We start from the raw sequence: 13,159 nt of genomic DNA on the forward strand, positions 1-13,159 counted from the left end.
TACGGCCGTTTATGAAAAGTGTATCCTTTAATAAAATACGAAATGGGTATTTATTTGTCCCATTTGTCATTTTAATTTATTATAAATGTTCATGAAACCACGACTTTACTTCCACATAAAATACATTTGACCCATTATTTTTGTCTCTTCTCAATTTCACTTAACTCATTTCTTAATAAAAACACATTTAGTTCATAACAATAAGGGACAAAGGAGTACAAAACAGGTTGACACAATTATTTAGTAAAGGAGAAAGCTAGTATGGTCTACATTACACAAGGGTTCTTTAAATGCCACGCTATTCGACGCCCACTTTTACACATGTCGCCCATTTTTTAATGTTGAAAACTCAAAATTACCCTTATAAAAAAATCAACCCCCCCCCCCCCCCCACCCCAACCCCAACCCCATACATCACTTTCTCTCTCTTTAATTTACCCACCCCTTTCCCAATTTAGGCAGCCACCACCGCCATCCACCACCGACACCATCACTCCCACCTAACTTGTTTTTTTCTCCGCCACCCACCACCACCCCCACCTAACTGGTTTGTTTTCCGCCACCCACTGCCGGAGAATTCATCGCCATTCATCAAAATACCAACCGGCGCATGCACCACCATCAACAAAGCTACTCGTATTCAATTAATTAAAAAATTAATTAAATGTACTCGTGGTACTTAACGATACACGTCGTTTAAAAAATTAGTGATAAAAAGTGCTACAATTACTAATTAGCTAGTGTGTTTCACCTATTTCATATCGACTCAAAATAAAAATATATAAAAAAAAATTACCACCTAGCTTAAGCTACCAACAAACAAATATTAGTCTTATTCTTGTCAATTATTTAGTTTTTGACTGTAATAACCGTAAACTACCCTAACAAGACAATAAATATTCAAAGAATAAATTTAATTATGTGATTACATGGAATAGGGTTAAGAGCTCAATTCCTACCCTAGGCCGAAATAGGGATGTGAACCTTATTCCCTCCCTAGGCATGAATAGGGATCTCAACCCTATTCAATTCCCTCCCTCCATGTGAAAAAATAGGGAGCTCAGTCCTATTCCCAACCTAGGCAGGAATAGGGATCTCAGCCCCATTCCATGGTTTGTTTGTTTATTTCAAGATTTGTCGCTTTGTTGTTGTGGAATAGGGCTCATACCCCAATTCTTGTCCTAGGACATGATTGGGATCTCAGACCTATTCCGTGTTTATCATTTTTGTACCATTACAACACGGAATAGGGCTACAATTTCAATTCCCTCCTAGGACAAGATAGGGATCTCAACCCTATCCCGTGTGCTTTTGTCGCCTATACAAACCACGGAATAGGGCTCCTATTCCCATTCCCACCCTAGGACAAGATAGGGATTTCAGTCCTATTCCGTGTTTTTTCTATTTTGTCTCCATTACAAAACACGGAATAGGGTTCCTAACCCAATTCCAACCCTAGGACAAGATAGGGATCTCAACCCTATTCTATGTTTTTTTCTCTTTTGTCGCCATTACAATACACGGAATAGGGCTCCCCCTCCAATTTTCTCCCTAGGACAAGATAGGGATCTCAACCCTATTCCGTGTTTTTTCATTTTTGTTATTACGTGTTTTTCCTCAACTAATTCTTCGTCGAATTTATTACATTTGTTATTATTATTTAGTTAATATTTTTATTATGTTTTTAATAATGCATTATTAAGATTTTTTTAGGGTCATTTATTAATTATAATGTCAATAAATAATTTTTTCAAATGAACACAAGTGAACATTTTTTCCTTAAATAATTATTAACTTAATTATAGTCAACAAATAAACAAGCAAACTTAATTATAGTCAACAAATAAACAAACATAATAAAAATTCATTAACGTTCTCGGCCAAAATTTCACTCCAATCACGATGATGACGTGGTGGTCGGGCCAATGATGGCGGTGGCTAAGGTGGGGCCGACAAAATAGTGGTGGCCGGAATTTAGTGGTGGTTTTAGTGAGAGAAAGTGGGGTAAGTGAGTGGAGGAAGTGGGGGTGAGTGAGAGTGGGTGAGGTGGGGTGGGGTGGGGTGGGGTGAGAGGGACAAGAGGGACATTTCATTAAATAAAAATGGGCGTTTTGCGTAAAAGTGGGCGTCGAATAGTAATGCCCTTCTTTAATACTCCCTTTATATTTTAAAAAGAAATACACTTTTCTTAAACGACTGTATTTTAAAAAGAGATACACTTCCTTTTTTGACATGCTTTGGTCCCCTCTTCCCATTATATTAATATTTCTCTCTTTTTTGTGGTCCACACGCACTTAGTTACATTATCTTTTTACTATGATAAATAATTCATCCATTACCCCATTTTCCTATTATATTAATATTTTTCTCTTTCTTGTAGTCCACACATACTTACTCACATCATCTCTTTACTATGATAAATAATTCACTCATTATCCCACTTTTATCTTATTTTAATAAATTCAACTCATCGCCCTAAAATTATGTACAGATCAAAATGTAACTCTTTTTACTAGTTTCTCCTACTCCATATCTCTTAAAATCATGTCCGTTTTATTTGAATCGATTGAGACGTGTGAATTATGTCCCATCAAGAAGTTCTTTTTAGCCCTGTTCTGTCACCTTATTTCCACTTATTTCAGGAAAAATAAGTTCAGATAGGTTCAGTTAAGTTCAGATAAGTTCATATAAGATAAGTTCAGGAAAAATAAGGGTTGATAAAGTACAACTTATATTTAAAATAAGTTTTGATAAGTTTTAATAAGTTCAGTTAAGTTTAGATAAGTTCAAATAAAATAAATTCAAAAAAAATAAGTGAAAATCAGGTGAATAGAATGCACCCTTAATTTCTACTAATATAAAAATAATAATTCTAGGATGACACAGCGTAATTTCAATTTCATTTGCCATTGTCATAGAGTAGTTACAATGTTTAATAAGTACTCGTTGCTTTCCGTAGTACATTTTTGTGTTGATTTAAACTGTAACTATGCTTATATGCTATGCTGAATATAAGAAGAAAAAATTGTGAAGTATATTTTAACATGAAATAACATGCGGCTTTATAGAATGTTTTATGGTCATTCTCCTATTTAGCGTTCTATACATTTTATAAAACCGGTAAAAAGGTTATGGCGACAGCAAGAGATACGATAAGAAGCTAGTATGATGTAGTTTGAGAGGTTGTGACTTTGTGAGTAGAGGTATCAAGGATGAGGCAGTTACAAAATTGAAGGGGGTTTGATAAAGAAAATAAAAATTGTACTACTCCGCAAGAATTAAGGAGAGAATAAAAGAGATTATAAATTTAAGGGAGTGAGGATTAATAAATTACAAAGGAGTATTTAAGGATTTTAGATTAAGATGGTTGAATACTTTTCCAAATTTGTTGCTGACTTTTGGCTGTCACGTTGCAAATGTTTTCTTCCATGTACTAAATTATGAACGATTTTATGGATTAATTGCATCCTACTGCGTAATTCCTTATTTACAATATGGCATTAAGTAATCAGTTTCAAGAATTATTACAATTTAGTTTTTTTAATTAATTTAATTGAATTATGAATATATCAAGGATATTATATCTCTATTCTATAAGGAAACTTTTGAAGCCATTTTAATAAATGCCTATTTGGTGTCCCTCTATAAAATAGACTATAATACCCTAAATACGTTTATAATTTAATTTAATTAATTAACAACTTAATTATAAAAATTGGTTACTTAATGTCATATTGCAAAAAGAAAAAGGAATTCAAATGCACGTGACAACCAAACATCAACAACAATTTAATTGAATTATTCTAGCAAACATTAAAGCAGTTTAAAAAAATGGAGTCCATCCTCCACATGCCTTTCGTTTTATAAATTTACAATATCCATATAAAATATAACGCATGCATCGCAAGCATAAACACTGGTGAACAATAGTCGAGACTGGTCTAAGTTACTAGAAATATCAGACTTGGTTTCTTCGATCGTGAGTATGAAGGGTATATCTTTAAACACTCAGTTAGTCGAATTCCTTTGAAGTCTATTCAACAATTTATTTAGGGTAGTTTGAGACTAAAGTGTATTTGCATTGTATTCTATATTCCCATATTTTCTTATTTCATAGCCATTGAATCGATAATTTATCCGAAAAGATGATTAAGTTTCATGCTTATAAAAAGAAAAAGAATAAAAAGTAGAAATATCGGACCTTTTCGAGAAAGATGGCCATCAACACTTTTTATTTACTAGAGGTTGACGGGCTAGGAAATACGGAGTATGATTGTTAAATTGACCCGATTCAACCGATATCCGATGAAAATCGAAATAATTCAGTAAAAGAATCTCACGCATTCAATCCGCATGAGCATATAAGAGCAACTCCAATGGTTACAAAATTGACCTGCTCACAAAAAAAGAAGAAGCATGTGAGCAGGTAGCCCACCATTGGTACAACAATGACATAAGCAGCTGTTAAAACCTTGTAGCTATGTTGGACTACGTAGCTCAAAAAAAATATAGCTCAAATAAATAAATTATTTAAATTAAAAATTATATGGAGCTACAAAGCATTGTAGCTCACCAATGTGATAATTTGTAGTTTTAATCAATTCTAGTTAGAAATTTGATGTGGCAAAGTTAGCCACAACATCTTGTAGCTTACCATTGGAGTTGCTCTAATGACCCTACACAAAACATTATCCGATTATACTCCAGTTCAAATATACTTAACCTGTAACCAATCAATACCAAACGAGCCCTTAGTTAGTAATAAAAAAGCGCAAATTTTTGGCTATACCCGGGTATAGCCAAAGCTGGTTGTACGGTTGTACCCCCATCCAAAACGATGTCGTTTTGTCTTGTTTAAAATGAACATTAATATACTAGTACAAAAATGAACATTTACTATTTTGGAAATGAACATTTATTTATTTATTTGGAATGAACATTTACTATTTTGGAAATGAACTTTTTTCTATTTATTTGGAAATAAACTACAAAAACGAACATTTACTATTTCGGAAATGAACATTTATTTATTTATTTGGAATGAATATTTACTATTTTGGAAATGAACATTTATTTATTTATTTGGAAATAAACAATATAGGCGCTTGTAAAAACATAAAAGACCAATGAAGTGAACAATTTCATTATGAACATTAACCATATATTTATTGTGAACAAACAAATAAACAAGAAAGAACAAATAATTCAACAAAAAAGAACATAAAATTCCAGAAAAAAGAACAACCAATACAACAATTATGAACAATTTTATGATGAATTTTAAAGCCAACATCAAAGAACAAACAATACAACAAGAAAGAACAAATACTGGTACAAAAATGAACATTTACTATTTCGGAAATGAACATTTATTTATTTATTTGGAATGAATATTTACTATTTTGGAAATGAACATTTATTTATTTATTTGGAAATAAACTACAGAAATGAACATTTACTATTTCGGAAATGAACATTTATTTATTTATTTGGAATGAACATTTACTATTTTGGAAATGAACATTTATTTATTTATTTGGAAATAAACAATATAGGCGCTTGTAAAAACATAAAATAACAATGAAGTGAACAATTTCATTATGAACATTAACCATATATTTATTGTGAACAAACAAATAAACAAGAAAAAACAAATAATTCAACAAAAAAGAACAAACAATATAAAAAAGAACATAAAATTCCAGAAAAAAGAACAAAAAATACAACAATTATGAACAATTTTATGATGAATTTTAAATCCAACATGAAAGAACAAACAATCCAACAAGAAAGAACAAACAATAAAGCAGATAATTATTATGAACAAACAAATAAACAAGAAAGAACAAATAATTCAACAAAAAAGAACAAACAATATAAAAAAGAACATAAATTCCAGAAAAAAGAACAAACAATACAACAATTATGAACAATTTTATGATGAATTTCAAAGCCAACATGAAAGAACAAACAATACAACAATAAGTTTGATGAATGAATTTTAAAAACAACAAGAAATAACAAACAGTACAACAAGAAAGAACAAACAATACAAAAAGAAAGAATAAAAGATTAATGAAGAGTTTAATTATGAACATTAACCATATGCTTATTATAAACAAACAAATAAACAAGAAAGAACAAACAATATAAAAAAGAACATAAAATTCCAGAAGAAAGAACAAAAAAATACAACAATTATGAAAATTTGATGATGAATTTAAAAAACAATATGAAAGAACAAACAGTATAACAAGAAAGAACAAACAGTACAATAAGAATGAACAAACAGTACAACAAAAAAGAACAAACTGTCGACCAGAATGAACAAACAATATGAGCGCGTCGTTTTTGGGTACAGCCAGAGCTGGCTGTACCCGGTACAGCAGTTAGCGATTGATAAAAAAGCATGTTGTTAATAGGAAACGGCCCATAACTTAATACGGAACAAGACCTTTGTTGTTAATTTCTCCACAGATATTCGAATTGGCTGGAAACTGGAACCAAATCCCTGTCGTCTTCGAACGGGAAAAGGGCGAAAGGACCCCCAATTCTGCTACAATTGGCCATTGCTAATTCTCCATTCCTTCTCCTGCTACGTAATCTTAGAACAAATCCCTGCTCACAATCACTCAAAACAGTCACATCAACGAATTTGGATTTCGGGCGTTCTCTGTTGCTCTAATCTCCTACGCCCGGGACTGGAAATTTTTTCCCGATAAACAATCCAACACTAATTGAGGTATGATCTTGAATTTCTTCGTTTTTAAATTGTCGCAAATTTGTTTTTTTTGATAGGAAAATTCGGTAGAAGGCTTACCGTCCAACGACAATGCAGTACCATCTACCATCACGTTTATGCTGATTTTGTGATTATTTATGCTTTCTGCATGAAGGGTTTAGTTTAATTGGATTGTATTTAGGGTTTAACCAATTTTCAGAGGGTTCCCAACTTCCCATGAATTTGTTCAGGGTTAATAGAATACGTTAAGTATGTTCAGTGGATTGCATTTCTGTTAAATTTGGTGTGGATTGTATTTAGGGTTTATCGATGAATGTTTAGAACTTTTAATAAAAGAAAAGTGAACTGAAAATGATAGTCTTCTTTCAAGACTATAATCTACGAATGTTACATGGATGGTGGAAGATAATTCATGTACTGGGGGTGTAATTTTGGCTCGTATCATAGTGTTGGTCAGTCATGCGATTTATGGATGGTTTTACGTCTTGTTGATAACATCATTGTGAATTAACATTGGAAATTACATTGTATGCTTGATTCATTTTGAACGAAAGTAAAATTGAATGAACTAAAGGGAAAATGTTGTCATGGTTGTTTCCTGAATTATTGTCCATTTGATGTATAAAGATTGCGATATTGAAGGGGTGATTTATGATCAATTGGGGAGGAGTTGTGGGCTGATTTTGGCTAACTAGATACCACCATTGCATTTGCTATTGTGTGGGTTATGGTTTTCAGTTGTTTCTATTATAAATTATAATGCACGGAAGCTATCCCTAATTAAGTTTTGCGTATAGTGTTTCTAGATAATAGACAAAATTTCTCGAGGACTTCAAAATCATCATTGTAGTCCAATGTTTTAAGAATTTTGTCTACCTCCCAGCCATAACATTGTTTGATATGTGCTGCAAGAATTGATGGCTGCGTTGAATTACTGGTATTAACGAATACAATGTTGATTTTAGCTCCACTGTACTTTCACGTAGTCTTCAAAAGAATTGAATAGTTGAGCTCCAAGATTATGGGTTGTGTTTTAGACCTTTATCTCTATGCGGAATAAAAGGGTGCCTAACTTTGTGTTTCAAGATGCACTATACATATCTGGGGTTCTTGTTATATTTGTATGTTTAGAGCTCATCTCATCAAATTGTGTATCCGTTGCTATTCCAGGCTTGTCTTATATAGTAATAACATCCATTGTGAGCTGAAGCCAAGCAGCAACGATGGGTTCATTCAAGGAGTCTAACCCATCTTTAGGGTTTCTCACAATGAAAGAGACAGAAGTAAGGTACCCTCAATCCACCAGAGTCAAGAACAAGACTCCTGCTCCTATTCAGATCACTGCTGAACAACTTCTGCGCGAAGCCCGTGAACGCCAAGAATCTGAAATCCGCCCGCCTAAGCAAAAGATAGCTGATTCAGCTGAGCTTGCAGACTATCGTCTTCGGAAGCGCAAGGAATTTGAAGATTTGGTCCAGAGGGTGCGGTGGGATGTTAGTGTGTGGGTCAACTATGCACGATGGGAGGAGTCACAGAAGAACTTTGAACATGCTCGCTCGGTTTGGGAGCGCGCTTTGGAGGTTGATTATAGAAATCATACCTTATGGCTAAAATACGCAAACATGGAGATGAAGAATAAGTTCATAAACCATGCGAGGAATGTGTGGGAACATGCTGTCTCTTTGCTCCCCAGAGTAGATCAACTGTGGTTAAAATATATCCATATGGAGGAGATGCTTGGCAATGTGGCTGGTGCTAGGCAGATTTTCGAGAGATGGATGCAGTGGCATCCTGATCATCAAGGATGGCGCTCCTACATTAAGTTTGAGTTGCGTTACAATGAGATTGACCGTGCCAGGCAAATATACGAGAGACTTGTGCAATGTCACCCAAAGGCCGATGCATGGATTCGTTATGCAAAGTTTGAATTGAAAAATGGGGAAATTGCTCGATCTAGGAATTGCTATGAGAGAGCAGTTGACAAGTTGGCAGATGATGAAGAAGCAGAGCAGCTGTTTGTGGCTTTTGCTGAATTTGAGGAAAGGTGCAAGGAGACAGAGCGTGCTAGATGTATCTATAAAATTGCACTGGACCATATACCTAAAGGGCGGGCTGAGGAGGTTTATAAAAAGTTTGTTGCATTTGAGAAACAGTATGGGCACAAGGAGGGTATTAATGACGCTATTGTGGGAAGAAGAAGATTTCAGTATGAGGATGAAGTCAGAAAGAACTCCCTTAACTATGACATTTGGTTTGATTACATTCGTCTGGAAGAAAGTGTTGGTGTCAAAGACAAAGTAAGAGACCTATATGAGAGGGCTATATCCAATGTCCCACCAGCTGAGGAGAAATGCTACTGGCAGCGTTACATCTACCTCTGGTAGGTACTGATGATGTTTCTTTATTGCTTTTTTATGCAAAGTTATAATTCTGAAATTCATCTGTTTCTGCTAAAGAGAGCAATGATTTCTGACCAACTCCTGTTTACCTTTTAGGATCAATTATGCTTTATATGAAGAACTTGATGCAAAAGATATGGAGCGAACAAGACAGATATACAGGTAAATCATTCAGGGCTTACTACAATAAGTCAATGACACTAGTGTCTTGAAATATCTAATGGCAATGGCGTATCTCACGGGCATACATAGAATATCACTTGCCTTTTTTAGTTGCAGATGCCATTCTTTTAATAGGGACGAATCGATTCATGGATTTTCTTAGTTTAGGATGATGAGATATATAGGTCATGTATTGCATCATATATTTTGAGTGTGCTTTATTTTGGCAGAATATCTAGGCATGCATGTTTAATATCTTCTGTAGAGGGTTTAACTACGTCTAGGCCTCTAGGGGAAAAGATAACTGGCATGAATTCAGGTATAGTTAAGCGTTCTTATAAAGTCAGACAGGAGTTCCACTAATGTTGTCAAGTTTTACTTGTGATTCGACCTAATTCATTTCTTTGTTTGACATTATATTGAGGGAAAAAGGTCCAAAAGAAAAGGGGCATGACCTAGAAATAAATCTGGTCAAGTCCAAGCTCACCTCAGTGCTTGTTGACTGCATGAACAGGATATTATAGCAATCACAGTCCTTATTTTTAATTATATACCAGTTCCATTTCGCCATTCCAGTTCTTTGCACGAAAACTTGAATTCTTATGTTGATACTTCTCCCTCCCTACTTGTTTTCATATGCCACTATATGTCAGCAGACTCTGGACATGCAATCTGGTGGACAATGTTCTAATGCCTCACCCTTCAAATTTCTTGTCTTAACCACATATTTCTGGATTAATATTTGTTTTTTAAAACCTTATGCGCGTCTTTGTTACTAATTATTTCCCTTGTTTTATTCAGGGAATGCCTTAAGTTGATTCCTCACAACAAGTTCTCCTTTGCTAAGATCTGGCTTTTGGCAGCGCAGTTTGAGGTACGACAATTGAATCTGAATGGTGCACGCCAGATATTGGGCAATGCGATTGGGAGGGTTCCAAAGGATAAGGTAACATTCTGTGTAGAACATCATTAGCACAAATATCAAATCTGTATATTCGTCTTCTGACAACTGTGTTTCTGCATAACAGATTTTCAGAAATTACATTGAAATAGAGTTGCAATTGGGAAAAATAGATAGATGCAGGAAGATATATGAGAAATATTTGGAATGGTCTCCAGAGAATTGCTATGCATGGACCAAGTATGCCGAGTTGGAACGTTCTTTGTGCGAAACAGAAAGAGCTAGGGGTATTTATGAGCTTGCCATAGCTCAGCCCGCATTGGACATGCCGGAAATTTTGTGGAAGGTAACTAACCTTGGCCTTTCTTTTGGTTTCTTTTCATTGGGAAAAGGAATGCAATAGGGTTTTGGTTGTTTCAAACTGGCTGCATGTTTGAATGAATTGTATCTGAGATTTTGCTTCTCCTCTGATACTTGTCTTGTATATTCCTTCCTTATGTACAACCTTTTGCAAAGGGGTCAGTTCTACTCGAAAAAATTCTGAAAGAATTTGACGCTACTTCTCTTGCAGTTTCTTCCTGTTCTGCACTGCAACTGGTGTTTTTCAGTGATGGTGTTTGGATACAGTTTTGGTATCTTTGTTCTCAAGTTTTATCCTATCTTTCTTCGAAATTACGGAGTATTTGAAGTGTTAGGCTTTAGGAATCACCAACCTCCAGTGTGTCCTGCTGTGTTAAATGGATCATGTTGAATGTTCAGAGACATGCATGTCTGATTTTCTAATAACACTTCCGCTTTATGACAGGCATACATTGATTTCGAGATAGCAGAAGGAGAGTTTGAAAATACAAGAGCATTGTATGAGAGACTGCTTGACAGAACAAAGCATTTAAAGGCATGGATCAGCTATGCCAAGTTTGAAGCTTCTGCTGCCGTGGATAAAGGGGAATCAGACATGCCAGAGGATGAGACTCGAGAACTTTTTCATGAAAAGAGGAAATTGTCTGTTCAGCGTGCCAGACGTAAGCATACAGTGTCCTTTCAATAAGACATTTAACTAATCTATGTTGAAGAAGATATTATGCCTGACATTAAAACAACCCAACCAGTAGTGCATGATTTGTCTAAGAAGAGTCAAAACACTTAAAAAAGAGATTAAATCGTTAAATTGAAGCCTCTATTTTATGTCTTCTCTGAGTACTGTTATCTGTCTTCAGGTGTCAATTACTTCTCCCTCCGTTTCTTTTAAAAGGCAACTATAAATTTGAGGTTGAACTTTGACCATTAATACGTACAGGAGTATTAAGTATTAAGTATTACAAAAGTACTTTTTAAAACGGATCTAATGGTGAAGTATGATATTTATAATATAAATAAAAAATATTAGCAGTCAGAGTAAAATATAGAAAACTGGACGTGCCTTGCAAAAAGAAATGAAGGGACTATTTGTAGTTGTAGACTTGTAGGTGTTGTAGCTACCGATGTAGAGTTTAAACGCTAACTGTATTTACCTGGCATATGATGGTTTTACTTCAACGAACAATCTTTATGTTATTTTATTGGGAATACATGTTACTGGTACGCTAAACAAATTGCACCTTATATGTCATATTGGAGTCTACTAAAAGCGTTGGGGTAATTGTATGCCATGGTATTCAACTTTTTACTGCATCCCCCATCACTATGCTGTATTCTGCATTATAAATGCTTAATGGCGCCATTAGACAATTCTAGCCTGATGTTGTACGGAAGATCTGAATTCTTTTTAATATTTGTTGTCCCATGTATCAGGGGTTTTTGAAAAAGGCCTGAGTCATTATAGGGTTTCTGCTCCTGAGCTGAAAGACGAGCGAGCTATGCTCTTGGACGAGTGGCTGAAGATGGAGGCAGATTTTGGTGAGCTTGGCGATGTTGGTTCAGTTCAAGCTATGATGCAGAAGAAAGTCAAGAGGCGGCGGCCTTTAATGACAGGCAATGGTGCAGCTGGGTATGTGAAACAATTTCTTACTGTCCCTTGTTTTTTTACTATAGATTCATGTTATGTTCTGAAATTAGACCATGAAACCATTTTCTGTCCATATTTTTGTTCTTGTGATAATTTTGAAATTGGATCTTTGGTCTGGTTGTTTAAGTGAATAACTTCATATCATATTTCTAAGCGAGAACCAGTCAAATGATGTTTTGGGTGTTTGTTATTAATCTTTTTATAACTATATAATATAAATTTTACAGATTCGAGGAGTGTTTCGACTACATGTTTCCAGAAGACACGCAGACAACTAATTTAAAGATCTTGGATGCAGCATACAAATGGAAGAAGCAAAAAAGCTGCCTCTTATGACTGAGAGTAGAAGGTCTTCTTTAAATTCTTTTGTAAATTTATTGAATTTTGCAGTCACCTTTTAGGCAGAAATCTGAAAATTCCACCAAAACTATTTTTTCATGTGGAATTTAAAGAAAGTTTTATGCAATTTTCCTTTTGTATATAATTACTTCATAATTCATATTGGGTTTGACTTGAGCATATTATCGGCAAAAAGGGTTCAATTTGCTTCCTTCTTTGTTTTTGTATCACCCTTCCAATTTACATTATATTCTCATTCCAATTGCATATTAAGAACTACTACCTTCGTTACTTAAAATTCTTTACACTTATTATTTGCACGGGTTCTAATGTAAATTTAATCACTAATATATCCAATTCATTATGTGAAAAAGTTATAAAAAGTTGATATTTTAAAAATGCATATCGAGATCAATTTAACAAGATCTTACCTGATACCGTTTTGATGTATAAAATGGTGAGAATTTATGGTTAAAGTTTTCATATTTTTGACACATATTTTAAGGCGTAAAAAACTTTTAAGAACAGAGGTAATGTATAGTTATGTAGACGCTTCTTATTAAGAGCTCAAGCCCTCACAAGGTGCAAACGTTTCGTATTTGGCTTCCCTT

The 13,159-nt window shown here is 34.4% G+C and overlaps 1 protein-coding gene across 1 annotated transcript; it reads left to right on the plus strand.

Moving 5' to 3' along the window:
• Window positions 1-6,293: 6,293 nt before the first annotated feature.
• Window positions 6,294-12,759, plus strand: LOC110786449 (uncharacterized). Its single transcript, XM_021991007.2, has 8 exons — window positions 6,294-6,742; window positions 7,913-9,122; window positions 9,238-9,303; window positions 10,105-10,249; window positions 10,332-10,550; window positions 11,010-11,226; window positions 11,996-12,191; window positions 12,437-12,759. The coding sequence occupies exons 2-8, from the start codon at window positions 7,966-7,968 to the stop codon at window positions 12,543-12,545; spliced, it is 2,109 nt and encodes a 702-aa protein (XP_021846699.1). The 5' UTR covers window positions 6,294-6,742; window positions 7,913-7,965; the 3' UTR covers window positions 12,546-12,759.
• Window positions 12,760-13,159: the final 400 nt, after the last annotated feature.

Source organism: Spinacia oleracea, chromosome 6, assembly GCF_020520425.1.
Source record: "Spinacia oleracea cultivar Varoflay chromosome 6, BTI_SOV_V1, whole genome shotgun sequence".
Classification (NCBI taxonomy): domain Eukaryota; kingdom Viridiplantae; phylum Streptophyta; class Magnoliopsida; order Caryophyllales; family Amaranthaceae; genus Spinacia; species Spinacia oleracea.

Excerpts from the sequence above, each read along its gene's own strand:
- LOC110786449 (XM_021991007.2), top strand. The coding sequence starts at position 7,966 with ATGGGTTCATTCAAGGAGTCTAACCCATCTTTAGGGTTTCTCACAATG. Across the intron at positions 9,304-10,104 it reads CGAACAAGACAGATATACAG|GGAATGCCTTAAGTTGATTC; the intron begins GTAAATCATTCA and ends TGTTTTATTCAG. Across the intron at positions 10,551-11,009 it reads TGCCGGAAATTTTGTGGAAG|GCATACATTGATTTCGAGAT; the intron begins GTAACTAACCTT and ends GCTTTATGACAG.